The sequence below is a fragment of the Carettochelys insculpta genome, chromosome 23 (assembly GCF_033958435.1).
Source record: "Carettochelys insculpta isolate YL-2023 chromosome 23, ASM3395843v1, whole genome shotgun sequence".
In the NCBI taxonomy this organism is placed as follows: Eukaryota; Metazoa; Chordata; order Testudines; family Carettochelyidae; genus Carettochelys; species Carettochelys insculpta.
Window position 1 is genome coordinate 433421 of NC_134159.1, and position 20070 is coordinate 453490.

General features: G+C 47.3%; 1 protein-coding gene across 16 annotated transcripts in view; it reads right to left on the bottom strand.

The window, feature by feature from the left end:
• EIF4G3 (eukaryotic translation initiation factor 4 gamma 3) overlaps nt 1-20070 on the bottom strand; it is a 505170-nt gene that overhangs the window by 202985 nt on the left and 282115 nt on the right. For 8 of the 16 annotated variants that reach the window (XR_012642393.1, XM_074976016.1, XM_074976013.1 and 5 more), the window contains 2 exons: nt 11959-12116; nt 10688-10807 (listed from right to left, as the gene is read on the bottom strand). Coding sequence is in view for 15 of the 16 variants with exons in the window: in XM_074976016.1 (XP_074832117.1) it covers nt 10688-10807; nt 11959-12116 (278 nt within the window). In the remaining variant the exon portion in view is untranslated. The remainder of the gene's footprint in view (nt 1-10687; nt 10808-11958; nt 12117-20070) is intronic. The other 8 variants (XM_074976024.1, XM_074976018.1, XM_074976023.1 and 5 more) reach the window with 1 other exon arrangement.

Consider the following 20070-nt stretch of genomic DNA (forward strand, 5'->3'; position numbering starts at 1 on the left):
AGGTCCTGTAATTTAGAAAGTCATATTTGATTAATAATTCCTAATAATCTGTGATCCTGAATTGCAGGTTAGAAGATGAGCTAACTTTATGTCCTGGAACACTCAGAAGCTTCCCTTCCTAATCAACAGACATCTATCACTGGCGGTCTTGTTTGGCTCTTTCTGCAGCAGCCTGAGCTTCTAAGGTATTTGGAGTTGGATGGGAGAAAATAAATTCAGAAGGAAAGAGGTGTGCCATTCTGGTCTGCAAGGCTCCAGTCTAGCCTAATTGGTAATGCTACTCTTGCCAGTCCCCCAGGTGTTAAAGACACTCAGAAGCTTGTTCTAGAAGTCTTGAACTCTTATAAAACAATCTGGAGTTCTGTAACAACTCCCCACAAGAACTCCTGAAACTGTGTGAAGTCATCTGGTGGAGAAGTGGATGACGTAGCCATCATTTCATCTGGTGAGGAGAAAGGAAATCTTACAGTTTTGGGGGAACTGCTACAACCAGAATAAAAAGTTCTTCATCTATCATTGGATCCATAAGCCAGCTGGAATGATTACTCAAGGGGAAGTCAGGTGAAGGCATTCACAGATCCCGTGGGTTCCAAGGCAGGGTATTGTGCTCACGATCTCCAATATTGCAAAGAGGCTGAAAACAACAGAGAATGTGTGAGTCCCATTACCAGTGGCTCTGTGGTGGCTGAGGTGATAGTTGTTGCCAGATGTGGTGGTTTCCATGATGATGCATAAGGGTGGTAAGATAATGGTGGTTCTTCCAGTTCTGGTTCATCTGAAAAGGAGAGAGCATAATCTGTCTCTAATGGTGGTACTGTCAGAATCAGTAGAAGAGCGTAGAGCATTGCTGCAGAGGGTGAAGGTCGCCATTTGGAGATGCTGATTCTAGATCAGGCAAGGAAAAGATATCATGAGATGCAACCATGGCTCTGGCTTTGGCTCTCCCTGATGTGAGAATCACTCTATCTTTCTGAGGCATTGGTATTGGTGCTGGGATGATTCACAAATGGGATGCCAGAGATGGTACCACTTTAGTCCATGCACATGAGAGGTTCTTGCAGGCAAGAGAGACAGCACTGGTGATCCTAGCTGATCAAAAAAGATTGTGAAAAGCAAGAACAGAGTCTGAAGCCTGGAATCTCAGACATAGTGGATATAGAACAGGTTAAGAACTATTTACAGAAGCTGAACATACATAAACCCATGGGGCCACATCAAATGCATCTGAGGGTGCTGTGGGCATGGGCTGATATGATTGCAAAACCAATGGACATTATCATCAAAAGCTCATGGAAATCAGGGAAGGTCCTGGGCAACTGAGGAGAGGCTCAGAGATTTGGGCTTATTTAGTTTGCAGAAGAGAAGAGTGAGGGGGGATTTAATAGCAGCCTTCAACTTCCTGAAAGGAGTCTCTAAAGAGGATGGAGAGAGGCTGTTCTCAATGGTGACAGATGGCAGAACAAGGAGCAATGGTCTGAAGTTACAGAGGGAGAGATGTAGGTTGGATATTAGGAAAAACTATTTCCCCAGGAGGGTGGTGAACGCTGGAATGCGTTACTGAGAGAGGCGGTTGAATCTCCATCCCTAGAGGTTTTTAAGTCCTGGCTTGACATAGTCATGGCTGGGATGATTTAGTTGGGCTTTACTCTGCTTTAGGAAGGGGGCTAGGTGACCTCCTGAGGTCCCTTCCAGCCCTCAAATTCTACGATTCTATTAACTGGAAAAAGGCAAATGTACTGCCCATCTTTAATAAAGAGAAGAAGGAAAATCTACAAAAATACAGATGGGTCAGCCTTGGTTGTACCAGCGTCAGCCCCCATATGCACCCTTCTATCCCCAAGCTTTACCCCCCTTCACACCAGTCACCCTTCATCCCCAGCATTAATCCCTATCAGCCGCAGAAGAGCCCCCCCCACCATTCCCAGGATTAATCCCTAATAGCCCCAAACCCACCTATCCATCCCCAAGATTTACCTGCCTGAGATGACAGCCTCTTCCACTGCTACCCCCTGACACCTGGATGTTTATTTTAAGGACTGTTTGATGGGGAATGACTGATTTCAGCTGAGAGAAGCTGAAAGCTCAGGGTAGGGGGCAGACATCCTACAGCGCCCCGAGGTGGAAGAGAGTCACTGAGAGGTGCACACTCTGAGATCGACACAACCACAGACAGCCAAGCAGGCCAGCCCCACTTATCCTGGTTTGCGCCTGGTGGCAGGTTCCAGCAGCACTTCACATTTGACAGCGGCTACTGTGTGACTGGGAGGCAGAGCCCTCTTGCTCTCCCTCCGCCAGCTCCCCAGCCTCCTCCTGCTCTTCCCCAGTGCTGCTCTGGCAGGGTGGGTCAGGCTCAGCTGCACCTCTCCCCAGCTCTCCTTCACCTTGTGCAGCATGTGGGCAGCTGCCGGCTTCCTCCTCTGGGGCTACCTGCTGTCACTGACACCACTTGTGGCTCAGAGGCTGCCACTGCTTAAACAAAAAAAAATAATGCCCAATTTAACAGTGGGCTTTGTTTAAGTGGTGTCAGCCTCCAGTGCCACAAGTGGTGTCAGAACGCAGGTTGCCGACCCCTGGGAAAGGGATAAGGAATAGTTGACATGGATTCACCAAGGGCAAGTCATGCCTGACCAACCTGATTGCCTTCTATAACAAGGTAAATGGTTCTGTGGATCTGGGGAAGGCAGTGATTTTTGCAAAGTATTTGATGAGGTCTCCCACAGTATCCTTGCCAGCAAGTTAAAGTATAAATGGACTATAAGGTGGACAAAAACAAAGCTAGATTGTCAGGTTCAGCAAGTAGTGATCAATGGCTCCATGTCTGGTTTACGGTCAGTATCAAGCAAAGTACTCCAAAAGTCATTTCTGGGAGCAGTTTTGTTCAACTTTGTTATTAATGACCTGGACGAGGGCATGGATTGCACCTTCAACAGATCTATGGAGGGCACTAAATTAGGGGGTGAGGTTGATATGCTGGAGAGTGAAACAGGGCTTGGGGATACTTATACAAATTGGAGGATTAGGCCAAAAGATATCAGATGAGGTTCAATGAGGACAAGTTTAGAATGGAGGTATCCAAAACACCACTACAGTCTGGCTAAACAGTAGCTCCACAGAAAAGGACCTGGGGATTACAGTGGATGAGAACCTGGATATGAGTGAAGAGTGTGCCCTTTTGGGCAAGAAGGCTAACAGCATACTGGGGTGCATTCATAGTAGCATTGCCAGCAGATCTAGGGAAGTGAGTATTCCACTTAGTTTGGCACTGGTGAGGCCAAATCCGGATTATTGTGTCCAATTCTAGGCTTCCATTACAAGGAGGATATGGATGCACTAGAAAGAGTTCAGAGAAGGGTGAGAAAAATTAGTGGGCAGGAGCACACGGTTTATGACAAAAGGGCTAAGGGATTTGGGCTAATTTAGTCTACAGAAGAGAAGAATGAGGGCGATTTGATAGCAGCCTACCTGTAGGAGAGTTCCAAAGGGAATCAGAGAGGCTATTCTCAGTGATGACAGATGATAAAAAGAGGAGCAATGGTCTCGAGTTGCGCTGGGGAGGTCTGTGTTGGACATTAGAAAAACTATTTCACTAGGAGACTGGTGAAGCTCTGGAATGGGTCACCTAGGGAGGTGGTAGAATCTCCTTTCACCAGAGGTCTTTAAGTCCAGACTTGACAAAGCCCTGGCTGGGATGATTTAGTTGGGATTGGTCCTGCTGAAAGGTTGATGATCTCCTGAAGTCTCTTCCATCCCTATGATTCTATGATAGCCTGATACCAATATGTGAGGGAGAAAATCACAAAGCCTTTCTAAAAACATGGGCTAAATGTATTAGCTATTATAAATAAGAGAAAACAAAATTTGCAAAACCATTACAACCTCATTAAAGCTATTTACACCTTTCTTTTCAGAAGTGCACCAGAGAGCTAGAATTTGGAAGTTCTGATCCAGACCGCGATCACTGACAAGGAACTGAAGACATGGACAGTTTGCTCTGTCCTTCATGCCTTTAACAAAAATGCAACATATCCAGGGTGTATGTGTGGACCAACAGACACTACTTTCAACTTCTGCAACTCTGGATGTTTGGTACATAGGCATAATTCCTTGGTGGACTACATTAGGGACCATTATTCAAAGAACAACTAATGCTGTATGGTATTGGCATGCAAACTGACATACTGGAGTTGCTGAATAAAAAAAGATGTTGCCATCTTAAACTGCAACAGAGCTTCAAGGCTGAGAACCATCATTTTTGAACTAAAAGCAACATTTAAGTTTTTAAAGTCAGGTGCATACACACTAAGTTCACAGTACTACCTTTCAAAATGGGTACACGGTATCTATTCAAAGCCCCAGACAAATCTGCTCTTTTGAATGCTAATATTTTGAGAGATTTCTAACTAGAAACTATTAGTTTTAAAGGATGAATTCTCTTCACCTCCCCTGTTTCTCCTTCCTCTAGAAACCATTATTTCCCTTTTCAGTGGCTTGCTGCTCCTCTCCTATTCTGCTCTGAACAGCCACAGATCAGTGAGAAACAGAAATGAAATCCACTCCTTGTTGCACAGCTGAAGCAAATTGAATTGAATACAGCATCAGCTGGTGACATGGCAGAGAGGAGCTAAACTGAATATTTTCATCCAGTGATAACGGCCTGTCTTCACGCTATAGGTGGCTTGGCCCTATTAGTGATGCAGCACTCTTCAGCCAGTAATGACCCAGGAACAGGGAATCTGACAGGAAAGGAAGAAGTAAGAATTGAGGGAGAAGATTTTGAAATTCAGGAAAAGGAGGAGGAATGGCAAAGGTAGTAAAATGGAGGAGGAGGAAAGAAATTGTAATATAAAAGGGGGTGAACACAAAAGGAAGGAAAGAGAAAACTGTGAATAAAACAAAGTGGGAACTGGAAGGAGTGAAAATAAACAGAACAAAGGGAAAGCAAGAAGACGAGCTCTTCAGTTAGTATATTTTACTAGAGGACTTACTCAGCGATGCTTGGATCTTTGCAGGGCTTAAGGGTGGGGGCAGAGGGTACAAGAGTCAGAGCAAAGAGCTGGGAGATGTGGGGGTGTGGCTCAGGACAGCAGGGCTGGATTAACATTTTGTGGACTTGGTGTGAAAAGTATTTGTGGGCTCCCACGTAGTCATTACTGACACTTTCTGAATGTAGGTCTAGTGTGACTGTGATAAAGTATACCCAGTACTATGTCTCAGAAGCATTTTTCACTTTGATCACATGCCTCTACAAGATTGTATGTACTGCTATACATGGCTTACTCCGCCTCCAGTTTCTCCTGATTGAGCTATGTGAGTTTACCACTGTTCACAATGGGCAGAAATTTCAGTGATCAAGGGAAACTCCCAACAAATTTATCTCCTTCCTCATCCAGACATTCTATAGCCATGTTTCCAGGACCACGTTATTTCAACAGGCACTGTATGTGGTCCTGCTCTCAGTTCAATAAAATTCCACAGTTAGCTACCTAATAAATTCTGACAAATCCTTCCTCCATCACTCCACCCTGCCATTTAAGCAAGCCACTTGCAAACACCATTCCTTCAAAGTGAGTACTTAGTCCTGACTTACATTAAACTTGAGCATGCCTGTTCAATTCTGGCAGGCACATGCTAGATTTCCCTTCTGAGTATCAGATAAATTTTGAAAGGAAAAGCACATTTCTGCTTTCATGTTGTGGAAATAGAGTCAAATCCTTCTACGTGCCTAGGATTGTATGTAAAGCTACCCAGGCCCTCTAATAGAGTCTTCTCTTCCTCATCATATTACCCTCTCCTGCTGGGGTCCCAAATATGTCCTTTGCCAGGCTTCAGACAGGTGCGATGTCCACCCCATTCCTTCTTTGGGGACAGTGAACCAAGGCTATTAGCATTTCTAAACCAATCTGGAGGTGGCTTCTGAATCGGAGATTTGGGCCAAAGCCGCCTACTGCCTTGTGCAGAACATGTTCTCCATTCACAGTGCTACCCTCTTCCAGCAGCTGGCTCTCCATTCACAGCAAGTGCTGTGCAAGGTTCTCACATCTTCCCTCTCCTCCCACTCCCTTTTCTGTTGACAGCAGCCAACGAAAAGCTGGGAAATATAGGCAGGAAGCTGACCATCCTACCACATCCTGCAGGCTCCCACTGCATAGCACAGTGGGAAGGAGAGGAGAGATATAGGATCCTTCTGCACTTGGGCCCAGTGCCATGGAACAATTGGCCCAATGGTAAATGCAGGGCAAGACATGGAGTGTGCAGGAGTAAGGGCAGGGGATGGGGGCACAGGGGTTAGGGGATGGACTGAGAGGTGTGTGGCGGAGGGGGCTCAAGACAGGATGTTGAGGCACAGGAATCAGGGCAGAAAACTGGCAGGCATGGGGAGCTCATGGCAAGGGGCTGGGAAGCATGGGAGGGCTCCAGCAGCCACACACAGTGGCGGGGAAGGGGCACTGGCTACCTGGTGGTGACTCCTTGGGAGTGGTGGGGACAATGCTGGTTGCCTGGAGGATGCTCCCCATGGTAGACAGGGGCTGCACAGCCTGCCTAGGGCGGGAAGACACTGACTGTTCTAGGGCATGGAGTAGGGGAGGGGAGTGGATAGGGGCATGAAGGCCCAGCAATAGCATGGGAGCCTTACCTACGGATGGTTGCCAGCAACATTCTAAGCCTCTCCCCAGCAGGTCACAGTCTTACAGGTGCAGCCCCCCAGTAGTCGTTTTGCAATATAACTGTGCCTGCTAGCAGACCTCTCCCATAAGCTTCTTCTGCCCTACAGATATCTTCCAGAAGATGCCTTTTGAAAGACGGAGTCGACGCACAAAAGGTGTATCAATCTTTCAAGCCGCTCTTTAAAAAGACCAGGCTCTTTCGAAAGGGAGCGTCCACACGGCCCCAGCCGCTCTTTCAAAAGAGCAGAGCAGAAACCGGCACAGACAGGGATGCACAGCTGACAAGTCCTTCTGGGGGCTGCAGCCAACCACTTGCTTAAAGGGCCCCTCCCAACACCCTCTGCCCACACGTGCAGAATGCTGCCCTGCCACAGACAGCAGACCAGACTCGGTGCAGGGACCTGATCTCCACTCTAGTGTGACATAGATCCCAAGCAGCTTCACATGGATCCCCAGTGCTCTGGTCCACCTGCTAGCCACGGTGGTCTTTGCCTCCCTCCACCTCCTCCTGAAAGCGACCCTTCTCACCACAGTCATGCAGGCCCCTTCCACAGGGCAGCATCTACTTCCCATCCCCCAGAAGATCCAGCACCTGTGGAGCTATCCCACAGGCTCTAAGTGGTGGGACCAGCTCATGATGGGTGACTAGAACAATGACTACCGGCTCCAGAACTTCCACATGACTAAGTGGATGTTTCTGGAGCTGTACCTACATCCCCCCGCAGGAGCTCCCAGTCGGGGATGTCACTACACCCCTCTAAATGGTGGCCGATGCTGCCTACCCTCTGCACCCATGGCTCAAGCAGCCCTACACTGGACATATGGACCCAAGCCAGGACCTTTTTAACACCTGCCTCGACCAGGCCCACAACCCCGGGGAGTGCACATTCACGCATCTGTAGGGTTGCCTTAGGTGCCTCCTGATGTTCCTGGAGGTTGGCCTTTACAATGTGCCTGCTGTGGTGGGGGCACGCTGCAGTCTCCACAATATCGTGGACAGTAAGCACAAGTTTCTCGTGCAGGAATGGTCTGCCGGGGTTGGGCCTGGCAATGAGGAGCCAGCCCTTGCCCCATGTTGCCGGGCACACTAGGATGGGGTGTGTGTCAGGGAGGCCCTCCAGGAGGCTTTCACTCAGGGGCCCCGCTGACCCTCCCTCACGCACTGCCTGCCACAGCCCTCCTTCCCACACACTCACCTCTCATTGTTCCCTGCCATGATCCCCCTCATGCACACACACCTCTCACTACTCCTCCACCATTCACAATGGACACGGGTGGTAAAACAATAAACCATTTACTGCAAAGAAGTAAAACTCTTTCAACGTGACAAACTCAACAATAAACTATGTGCAGTAGAGACTGGGGGTCATCTACACACAACAGGGGTCCTGGGGCAGGGGTGGGGGCAATTCAACTTGGAGGGCAGTTCAGGGGTGGGGTTGGGGGTCCTTAGTCTTCCAAAGGAGTGGGGGGGTTGTGAACCACAGGAGCCCCTACTGCCCCGGGTCCAGGGTCCCTGTCAAGGCTGGGATGGGGTCAGGACCAAGGAGAGTCAGGGGCATATGACAGGTCCTACAATCCTAGGCTTGGTGGAGGGCATGTGGGGGAAGGAAGGTGGGCTTGGCGGAGGTCAGGGAGGAGGAGGGTTGGGGGGCTGGCTTGCTGAGGACTGCATCAGCCACTAGCAGCTCAGCAAACTCTAGGTGGGTGACTGGGGAGAGGTCAGACGGGAGCAGGGCTGCAAAGGCAAGAGCAGTAGGGGGAGCTATAGAGGAGGACAGCAGGAGGCTGGGGCGGCTGCTCAGTGGCAGCCTGGGTGAGGGCCCAGAGGGCAAAGGCGACCTCGCCTCAGGCCTCCCTCCACCTCACTATGTCTGCCTCCTCAAGCTCCAGCCAGTGCTGGAGGGCCCAGATGGCCTTGGTGTATGAGGTCACCTCCTCCTGCCTGCGGCACTGTGGCCTCTGGGTGTGGGCCTGCTCAGGCTGTTGAGGTGGGGAGTGCCCTGGCCCCCTCGGGTGCAGGCTGCTGTGGGGTTTCCATGGCTCAGGATGGGGCTCACCCAGCACTCCGATGGCAGAGCTGTGGAGACAGAAGGGGAGAGAGAGGTGACACATCAGTCCCATGACCTGGGCCTGAAGTCTCTCTCCCCTGGGGTCCCCACATGGATGGGGCATGCTCCAGGAGTGGTCTGCCCCCCAACCCCCCACGCCCTCCCCAGGCACGCGGCTTGAAGTGCTGTCCATGGGAGCAAGTGCTGCTTGCCACATGCGGCCCTCTCTTTGAGCCAGGGGACACGGTCATCCAGGGTGCATCCAGATGATCTTGTGGCCGTGTGGCTGGCCTCCTGCCAGCTGTGGCAGGAGCAGGCAACACTTTCTCTCCCCCGCCACACACATACCCTGGGGTGACCGAAGAGCTGGTTATGTACCAGAGGGTGCCCAGCTCAAGGATCCCAATGTCACCACTATCACAAGGGAGCCCTCTTCGGACGAAAAGGGCTCTGGCTCCTGGGTCTCACCAAGGGTCCCAGCTGTTCCTCCTGCTCCTGCTCCTGCTCCGGCTCTGCCTCAGACCCAGCTGTGTCCATCACCATCCTGGGGTTGGGTGCATCCTTTGGCCCCAGGAGGAGGTGCAGGTAGGCGTAGTAGGGGCAGCCACTAAGTGCTGCCCTTGAGCAGCTGGCCATGTCCTGGGCCCAGCAGTATGCCTGCCACAAATCTTTCCCTTTCAAGCATTCCTGGTCAGTGGTGTGGGTGGGGAGTGCCAACGGACGCTCAGGCTGGTAGAGAGCCAACCAACAGTGACACAGTCTGCAGCAGGACCTCCTCATCCAGAGTCCTAAGAGGTCCTTTATCTTGGCCACTGTCCATAAAGGGGCCCTCTTCTTTGGGCTCTGGCTGGGCTCCTAAGAGCCCTCCACTGGCTTAGAGGGAAGCCCTGGGGCGTTCAGGAATACTGGCCGCTGACCATGTCAACAGTATGGTGGCTGTTGCAGGTGGAACATCGCTGAGAGGCCATGCTACAGGAGGTTCATGCCCTCCTCGATGCTTGCAGGCTCTCAGCTTCCTGCCATGGTGTTCCTGGGTTTGTGCAGCTTTACCGCAGCCGGATGCAGAGACCATAGAGCCCCGCTCATGCTGACAGGGCGTCTCTGTGATCCAGCTGGCAAGTTTTCAAAAGAGCAGCCCACAGAGCATCTATACACATTCTCTTTTGAAACAGTCTTTCGAAAGAGGGCACTCTTCCTGACACAGGAATGGAAGGCGGGCTGCATTTTTGTGTGTAGTCACTCTGCAGGCTCTTTCGAAAAAGCCCCTTCTTTCAAAATACTTTTCAAAAGAACAGGCTAGTGTAGACATAACCTTTGCATTTTATGAGCAACTCTCACATGCCAGGTACATGCCATTTTCCTAGCACAACCAAATCCTGAGTTCGTCTTAAGTTACGGTAAGAGGAAGCTGCAAAGCACATTTGGTCACCAGTTCTTACCATTTAGGAGGCCTTCTTGAACTAAAGGACTCTCGGATGGATGGATGGACTCACAGACAAACATTCTCAAATACAAAACAGATTTGCATTCAATATAAATGGATTTCTGTGAGAACACACAGAGGTATAGAACTCATGCAACTATATGGAAAATATGTATTTAAATTAGCTGTGTCCTCCAAACTCCTCACATACTGCAAGGTGGCATTTGGTACCACAAATGCTGTGCCCCACTGGTGTAAGGATGATTTTGCAGCCAATCTCTTTTGAGTAAGAAGGGAGGAGGTGGGGGCCAGGGCAGAAATTCCAAACCCATTTACCACAATTCCTATTAAGTTAGAAGAACTCATGATAATTTTATTTGCTTCTATATTAGTTCTCAGGAAAAAAATAACTTCTCTGCTTCAAGCAGACTGAATAGAAACCAAAATATCTATGATTCCTTAAAGGCACACTCTTTCCCTGAAGCTAGATACCATGGTTACCAAGGACAGTTTTTAATTTAGCAAATATGGAGATAATTCATACTTACAGTTACACCTCTTGCCCCAGAAGACTGCCTCCCAAAATCAGCAAAGGCTGGTGTGAAGTCTGGTCCTCGAGGCAATATCCGAGCATCAAGAGTTCTCACGGGCAATTTTGACTGATTAATCTGCATGGTGAAACAATACCAAGAACAGAGGAAAGGTCTGTTAAACTTTTGTAGCGTGATTATCACAAGCAAATGCAATCTCTATACAATCCTCTGGTAGTGTTTCAATTGGATTTAATGTTTTCTACTAATATCCATAGTTACATTTCAAAATTGCATTTAATTTCTGCCATGCCTTACACCAATGGGTGTTATACAAATATACAAGAAAGGACAATGAGAACTTCAGCAAATTTGTCGGGGTTAACATGTCTTATAGAGGATATAAAAAGGGATAAACAGGGATGCATTGTGTGAAATAAATTTGAGGGCCAACCTGGTTAACAATCACAAATCTGTCACCTGATCTGAAACAAATATTCTTCATTTTAATACAGCAAATAACTGACCACACACAGAAACCTCACAAGATGACGACCAGGTGAAGTCACAGAAAAGTTTAAGGGCAGTTGGATAAAACCTTTCCTATGGTCACAGTTGTGCTTTACAACTTTGCCAATCCTGGAAGTTTAAAGTGGAAATGTTCATCCAATATGAAAACACAAATCTTCTGATTCATACTTGAACCTTAGGGGCCCAAATCTGTTTGGTTAAGTATGTGAAAATCTGCAGGAGTCAACAGATGTATATGGCTGTAAATGAGGTGATACCTTCCAGGACAATATTTTTTTAAAATAATGTAATTTTCCTTCAAGGGATGTAAAAAAGATAGTGAAAAGATTCATTGTGTAATGAAATTTGGATGACTCCAGTCACATTTTTATATGCTAGTGTCAACCAATCAATATAATCCCATAGCGAAGAACATTTTTAAAAATCAAGTCTGCACCAACAATCAGCACATATTCATTAATTTTTCACAACAAAAGCTATGTTTTTATAATTTGTATAACCAAATACCATGCCTGATGACAAAACATGTCAAATAGCTCACCAAATACTCTAGTTTGCATTTCAATTCACAGCCACAAGTATTCATTCCTTATGCTGACTGCATCTGCAACAGGGCAAAGAACCTGGATGTGCTCTTAGCATTGGGATGTTCAGATTCTTGACATTTAAAAGGCTAAATGCCCTCCTTCTCATCCAACCACCTTTCAGTCAAATTATTCCTAGTGTCTTCACCACTTTATTACTAAATTTGCACACACCTGTTTTACTGGTTCTCCTCTCACCTTGTCGAGGACCACATCACTAATGGGAGGCAGCCCTTCTGGTTTCTGTATACAGGCAGGCATGAACTGGAAGTCTAGCAGAAACTCCCTACAATACTGCTTTTTCCCTTCAGAATCCATGGGCTTCCACTGTTCTGTAATGATACAAGTTGGTTGAGGTTCATAGAAAACGCAATGAACTTCGCTCCTGGAGACTACATTTAGGGTAAACTTGGAGGAAGGTATCTGTTGTTAAAAATTTGGATTTTTAAAACCTTCATTTAAAAATAAACAAGCTAAACTGTCAGAGCATAAGGAATGGGGAGCATAAAGCCAAGTCACATAGATGGAGTCCCATAAAGTACTAATGTCATCAACTTTCACTCATGACTAGGCCCCAAACATAATGAAAAAATAAGACTGTGCTCTTAAGAAGGGGTTCCTCACCCTCTGAAGTAACTGCAGTTCTTTGAGATGGGTGTGCCTGTGGGTGCTTCACCTTAGGTATTTTGGCACCCCTGTGCACCCTACCACATGATTTTTAGCAGTGCTCTGTGGGGCTGTCTGCACATGCGCAGAGAGCCTTATTGAGAGTATATGTGACCCCCATTTCCCTCAGTTCCGTCTCTGCTCCGACAGGCACACAGAGGATGCCCTGAAGCAGAGGAGAGGAAAAGGGTGGGTGGTGGTGCACCCAAAGGGACACACATTTTGAAGAACTGTCATTACTGCAGAGGGTGAATAACTCCTTCTTCTTCTTCGAGGCTGTCCCTGTGGGTGCGCCACCTAAGGGCCATGTCTACACTAGCCCAAAACTTTGAAATGGCTACGCAAATGACCATTTTGAAGGTTACTAATGAAGTGCTGAAATACACCAACTTCGAAATCCCCTTATTCCTATCAGCAGGCTACGTCTACACTAGCCCAAAACTTCGAAATGGCCATGCCAATGACCGTTTCAAAGATTACTAATGAAGTGCTGAAAAACATATTCAGCAGATAGGAATAAGGGAATTTTGAAGTTGGTGGGATCCTTTTGAAAAGGACCCCCGTCTGGACGAGCTGCGCAGCAGCGAGCCGCAGCAATTTCAAACTGCCGCGGCTGCTCACGTGCTATGAGGCGCTAAATATGTATTTCGGCACTTCATTAGTAATCTTCTAAACAACCATTTCGAAGTTTTGGGCTAGTGTAGACGTAGCCTACGTGACTATGAAGCAGTGTGTCTGCTAGAGGCATGTGTTTCTAGCAGCATAGAGTCTTTATGAGCAGCCGTGACGATGGAGTGACCAAATAAAGTTCCCCTAGAAGGGAAAGAGTTAAGCACATAAGGCGACGTGAACATATGGGTAAACGACCATGTAGCTGATTTGCAAATGTTTAATAGAGGAATTCCCCAGACATATGCAGTTGATGTGACTGTGGTTCTGGTCAAGTGTGCACAGAACTAGGCAGGGGGCTCCCCATCAAATTGCAAGTACAAGAGTCTTATGTACTCTACTATCCACTTAGAAAGCTCCTGGGAGGAGACAGGAAGTCCCAGAGATGCTGTACAGTAGAAATGAACAAAATGTCGGACGTGCAGATTTTCGAAGTTCTGTCTACATAAAAGGTAAAGGCTGTGTGGAGACCCAGAGCATGTTGCCATGGGTTCGACGGGTTTCTTGGTCAGAGCCCTAAGAATGAGACTGAGGTCCCAGGTAGGCACTGGTGGTTTGATGGAAGGAAACCATTTCTCAGACCTTTTAGGAACCTCCACATGAAAGGGTAAGAAAACACAGAGACATTCTCTACAGGCTATCAAGGTGGACACTGAGGGAGCTAAGGGAGAGGCCAGAGTCGTTAAGCTCCATGATATATTGCAGGATAGCAGGCAGCGCTGGAGATCCCTTGTCAAGTTGGTTTCTTTGAGACCAGGTGGAGGTGTGAGGTGTCAGGTTTGAAACAAGTTGGGTTGTATTGTGGGTGATGCACCAAGTCCAAAGATATACTGCTCTTCCTTTCCTAGGGGGTAAGATCTGGCCCCTAATGCCTGTTGATGTAGAACATCGTGGCATAATTGTCTGTATTGATCTGCACAGCGGACTTGGAAATGGAACCGCAAAAGTGCTGGCATACACAGAATACTGAGCATACAGCTCGAGGATATTGACATGCAGGGTGGTCTCCATGGGGGACCATTTAGCCTGTGTGGTAAGGACACCCCAGCCTATTTGAGACGCATGTGTGGTGATCGTGAGGGATGGAACTGATTTGTGGAAAGGGACCCCAGCATCCACATTTTGTGGGTCCAACCCCTCTGGAGCGATTTCTTGATGCAGAGTGGCACAGAAATCAGCTTGAGGAGGCTGTGTTTCATCAACCTGCAGACTGAGGCAAACCCATGTTGCAGTGGCCTCATATATAGTCTGGCATGAGGGACCACAATGCTGTCATGTGGTCTAGAAGTTGGACGCAAACTCTGGCAGGTAACTGGGGAGCTGTGCAATGTAGTTGGAGAAGCTCCTGTGTAGTAAGAAATCTGCGATGGGGCAGGGATGCAGTGGTGCAATCCAGTTGTGCCCCTATGAACTACAGCACCTGGGTTGGTTAGAGTTGGAATTTTGAAAGGATTATCTGCAGACCTAAGGATCGAAAGAGATCCTTGGTGGTATTGATTACTATTGTTTTGCAGGGAGTCCTTTCTTATCAGGCAGTCATCCCTATATGGGAAGATATATATTCTCTGCTTGTGCAGATGAGCCGCCACTACTGCAAGTACTTTGGAGAATATCCTCGGTGCCATTGAGAGGCTGAAGGGAAGCACCATTTACTGGAAGTATTGTCCACCCACCATAAATCTGAGGTATTTCCTGTGTGCCGGCTGGATGGGCACATGAAAATACACGTCAAGAGTCAGTTGTGGTACTGCAGCTGTGAACCCTTCACCTTGTCATGTGCAGGTGCACGTGATGAGGGAGTCAAGCATTGGGCTTGGGGAGATCCATTATTTTTGCCAGTGGCAGGGCACAGTGTTTGTGCCAATGATGCCAAGGGTTTACGTTTCTGAGCCACATTGGGCTTAGGCTTGCCCAGCTGTTTGGGCACTGAAGCCAGGTCCTGTGACCTTTGGGGTGCATTAGGTGACAGCCACCCCGCCATACTCTTATCTGGAGCCCTCATAGGGAATAGAACCAGCTTGAAGTTGTAGTATCGCTCTCTTGGGTGAGGGGTATTCCCTGTTTGCATGTGCATTTGCACTCTTAGGTTGTTTAGAGATTGCAGAGATCACAGCTGGAACAGCAGCAGCTGCCTTATCTAACATCACCACATGTATGATATAAGTGGGATACATTAAAAAAAAACAGACATTAAGCAGTAAAACACTGGAAGCAAAATAGCTGCTTTACTATGTAAGTATGATTCTTATTTTATTTCTGTTTTTGCACAGCGACCTGAATACCCACCATGCGAGGGTGGCTCTGCAGTCTTTCAGGGAGTGCAAGGAAGTGTCTATAGGGAGGTCTTCCATCCTTGTCTGAATCTCCTTTGGAAAGCCAGAAACATGGAGACTCATAACCACTGCCCTGCTAGGGAATGTGCACCAGTGTCAGCGGACTGGAGAGGAGCCTATAGGGCTGTCCTCACTATGAATGAGCCTTCATTTGTATTGGCTGTAAATTGCTCTCTTTTATGACCTGGACTAAATTCAACACAGGCAGACATTTGTTCAAATATGTTGTGCATATATTTCACCAGCAATGCTGCACAATTTGATGTATGTAGCTGGAGGGAAGCAGAGAAGGCCTTTCTACGCATGCTATCAAGTCACTTCCACTCATTATCAGGAGTAGTGGATTTAGTTAAAATCTGTTTAGCCCTCTGGTTGTCAGCAACAATGAGGGAATTTGATGTCTGCGTACAAAGGAACTCTGCACCCTGCGAGGCGACCTGTTTCCTACCTGCCTTCTTGCCCACTGGCAAGTGGTGGCAGGTGTTTGCCACAAATGCTTAGCCAGATCCCTGATGGCATAGCATGGACTATGCTGCTGAGTTTATGTTGGGTATTGAGCTGTGACATTAGTGAAATCTCTAGCATGTCAGCTACCCTTGTAAAAAGATCTTGAAATAATCTGGAGTCATCACCTGTAGAGGGAGACACTGTCATTAACGTATCCTCAGAGGAGGAGAGCTGCAGTTAAGCGCGTGATGAATCATAGGAGTCATTATCGCTAAGGAACTGGTCTGACTCAGTCTGACCTTCAGACCCACCCAAAGATGGGTGTGAAGTGTGCTTTGAAAAGGGCTGAGCAGCATGTTGATGTTGTTGCTACTGCTGTGTTCTGAGAGGTGCCCAGGGATCCCAGTAGTGCAAGGCAAGAGGCATGGGTACAACAGGTGGTAGCTACTGGCCAGAGAGCCACTGAGGCATCACTGATTGTGGCTGATGCATCCCTTTGCTAAGAGAGGGACGCCTAGGCAAGATAAAGTTCAATAGAGACATCACTTCCTCTTCACTGTATAAGGAGGGTGAGGGTGCTGTCGTGTTTGACAAATACAGCTTGAATGGTAACAGAATAGCTGTGTTACTCTGTAGTTTATCAAAATAAAAAAGCACTCATGTAGCACATTAGACTAACAAAATAACTTATCAGGTGATGAGCTTTTGTGGGACAGACCCACTTCTTCAGATCTATAGCCATACCAGAGAAGACTCAATATATAAAGCACAGAGGTCCAAAAATTATCATCAAGGTTGACAAATCAGAAAAATTGTTACCAAGGTTGGGAAATCAGATAGAAAAATAGAAAGATGGGGGCGTGAGGTGGGGAAGATAAGTGTTATGTCAAACATCAAAGTATGAGAAACAGTCCTTATAATAGGTCAGGTAATTGCTCTCCTTGTTCAAACCAAGTGTTAATGTATCAAATTTGATATGAAGATTAGCTCCAAACATTCTCTCCGTAAACGGCTGTTAAAGTCTCTTTTCTCCTGAACACAAACTCTCAGGTCTTTAACAGAAAGGCCAACTCCATTAAGGTGGTTGTTGACAGGCTTGTGTATTTGGAGGTTTCTGATGTCTGCTCTATGTCCATTCATTATTTGGTGAAGAGTGTTTGCAGTTTGCCCAATATACATAGTGTGTGGGCATTGCTGGCACATGGTGGCATATATGATGTTAGTTTAGGAACATGAGAATGTGCCCAATTCTGTAATTAATGTGGTTAGGTCCAGTGATGGTATCTCCAGAATAGACAGGTGGACGAAGTTGGCAATGGGGCTTGTTGCAAGGAAAAGTTTGAGGATTAGTATTATTGTGGTATAGCCTGTGGTTGGTAGACATCTTGTAGTTTTCAGTCTCTGTCAGTAGGATGAGAGCAGATGTGATTGCATCTCAGAGTTTGACTGTAAACAATGGATCACATGGTGTTTTCAGGATGGAAGCTAGAAGCATGTGGGCAACTGTAGCAGTCACTGGGTTTCTAGTAGAGTGCTATTGATATGGCCATCAGTGATTTGTACTGTAGTGTCCAGGAAATGTATGTCTCGTGGAGTGGGTCAAGGCTGAAGCTGATGGTTGGGTGCAGATTTTTAAAGTCTCTGTGGAATTCTTCTAGAGTCTCTTTACCATGGGTCCAAATGATAAAGATGTCATCAATGTATCATAAATAAAGGAGGGGTAATAGGGGACAAGAGCTGAGGAATTGTTGTTCCAAGTCAGCCATAAATATATTAGCATATTGTTGGGCCATCCTGGTTCCCATAGCAGTGCCACTAATCTGGAGGTATAAATTGTGCCCAAATTGGAAATAATTGTGGGTGATAAAGTTATACAGGTCAGACACCAGATTAGCTACAGTAACGTCAGGGATGGTATTCCTGATCACTTCTAGTCCATCTTCATATGGAATATTAGCATAGAGAGCCTCTACATCCACGGTCGCAAGGATGGTTAGATACAGCCTGGCCAGTGATGGAGAGGCATCAATATCAAAAAATGAACTGGAAGGTACTGCAGTTTCCCTTAACTGGTCCTGGGAGGTAAAAGGGTATGGGTGAGGCACAGGCGACAGGCAGCACTGCGGCTGCAGACTCTTACCTCGTCACGCAGCAGAGTAGGCACACATGCTGATGGTCTATGCGTGGGGCTCTGTTCGACTGCTATTTTTGCCAGTGGCAGAGTGCGGTGTCTGTGCCAGCGATACCAAGGTTTTAGATTTTTGAGCCACATTGGGCTTAGGCTTGCCCACTTGTTTGAGTCTTGCGATCCTAGGAGATGGCAACCCCAGCAAGCTCTTGTCTGGAGCCCAACAGGGGAACAGAGCTGGCTTGGTATCATGGTATCACCCTCTCTTGGGTGAGGGGGATTCCCTGTTAGTATCTGCATTCACTGACTTACGTGGTTTAGAGGATGCAGAGGTCAGAGCTGGAGTAGCAGCAGCTGCTTTATATGACATCACTGTATGAATGTAAATAGGATGCAGAGAAAACACAGAAGCACTAAAGCACTGAGGCAAAATAACTGCTATGCTGTGTAAACACTGAGACACAATAGGGTTCACTCAAGAACATCCCATGTGCTCGGCAACCCCCGTTCTTCTTCAGGCAAATAAAAGATTCTAGACTGGTAAAGACAGGCTGGCGAGAGCAGTAAAGTATATGCAGCTGCAATAAGCCTGAAGCAAACGGGTGGGGATTGAAGGGACCAGTCTGAGGAGGTGTCCTCAGGTAAAAGAAAGAAAATGAAAAATGAAATGAAAAAAAAACCTGATGCGTAGCACTGCCCAGCATTGGAATAGCAGGCAGTGGTGTAGCAGCCCTGAGGTCTGCTGTTGCAGGCTTGGGCTTCTCAAAATGCTCAGGCATCCTGGCCTGATCCTTAGACCCTCAGGGAGGTGGTGAACGCTGCCCTGGTAACCATTTGTCTGGCGTCCCAGTGGGGCAGTGGAGCTGGCTTAGAATTCAGGGATTGCCTTGTTAGCTGCTGAATGTGCTCTCCTCTGTTTGGAAGAGACAGAGCAGTCAGCTGAGGCAGGGGGCACTGCCTGGCCCTACATCGCCACTAGCAATAGTGGTAGCGGGGATGTGGAGTGACCAGGATCTGACACTGGTCTGATTTGTCCTCCTTGCTTACTGTTTTTGGTTCTCTGTGTCTTAAATATTGAGTCTGTTCTGGGCTGGCTATGGTCTGAAGAAGTGGGTCTGTCCCACGAAAGCTCACCTAATAAACTATTTTGCTAGTCTTTAAAGTGCTTCTTGACTGCTTTTTGTTTTGATGGTCTGAGGGAGCACTTGAGGGACAACTGTTTGATGAAAAAACCCTTAGGTTCTCCTGGCCACAACTGTCAGTTGCCAAGGGACAGTAAACTGTGCTGCACTTGCCAGGGAGGATGCTTGTCTGAGGTGTAATTGGCAGTCTTGAAGAAAAACAGCATTTGAGAGAAAAACTGCCGTACTGTGAAAACGCTGAGACAAAATAGGGCTCACTGAAGAATACCCCTTGTCCTCAGCGACCCCCAGCTTCAGGTGAATAAAAAGGCTCTAGCCTGACAAAACAGGCAGGCAAGAAATGTAAAGTATGTGCAGCAGGAGCTGCTGTAAGCCTGAGGTAAAACAGAAAGAGTGGGGGAGGGATTGAGGGGACCAATGAAGTAAAAAGAAAGAAAAAATGGCAAATGCCCCCCCACCCCCGATTTAAAGTGACAGCAGAGGAGCTTCTGCTTTTCTACTTTTCTCTTCTTGTGAAGAGCAGGAACAGTTTTTTCTTTAATTCCTTTGTTGTAGTAATAGACAAGCTATTTTAAAACTAAAACTGAGAAAAAGGTAGGAGGGTAAAGCTAAGGTAAGCCCTGAGGTGAGGAAATGTAGAGTGCACCACGGTTCCAACAAGTGCCGGAGACAGTACACAATGAACTGAGAGGAATGGGGCTCACGCATGCTCAGTAAACTCTCTTTCTCAATAAGGCTCTCTGAGAATGTGCAGACAGCCCACTGAGCACAGATAAAAATCATCTGGCCAGGTGTGCAGGGGCGCCCAACATCTAAGATGGAGCACTCACAAGGACAGACTTGAAGTAGTAAAAGATTCAGGAATGGAAGAACAAAATTAGAGTGTTTTGAAAATAGGGAA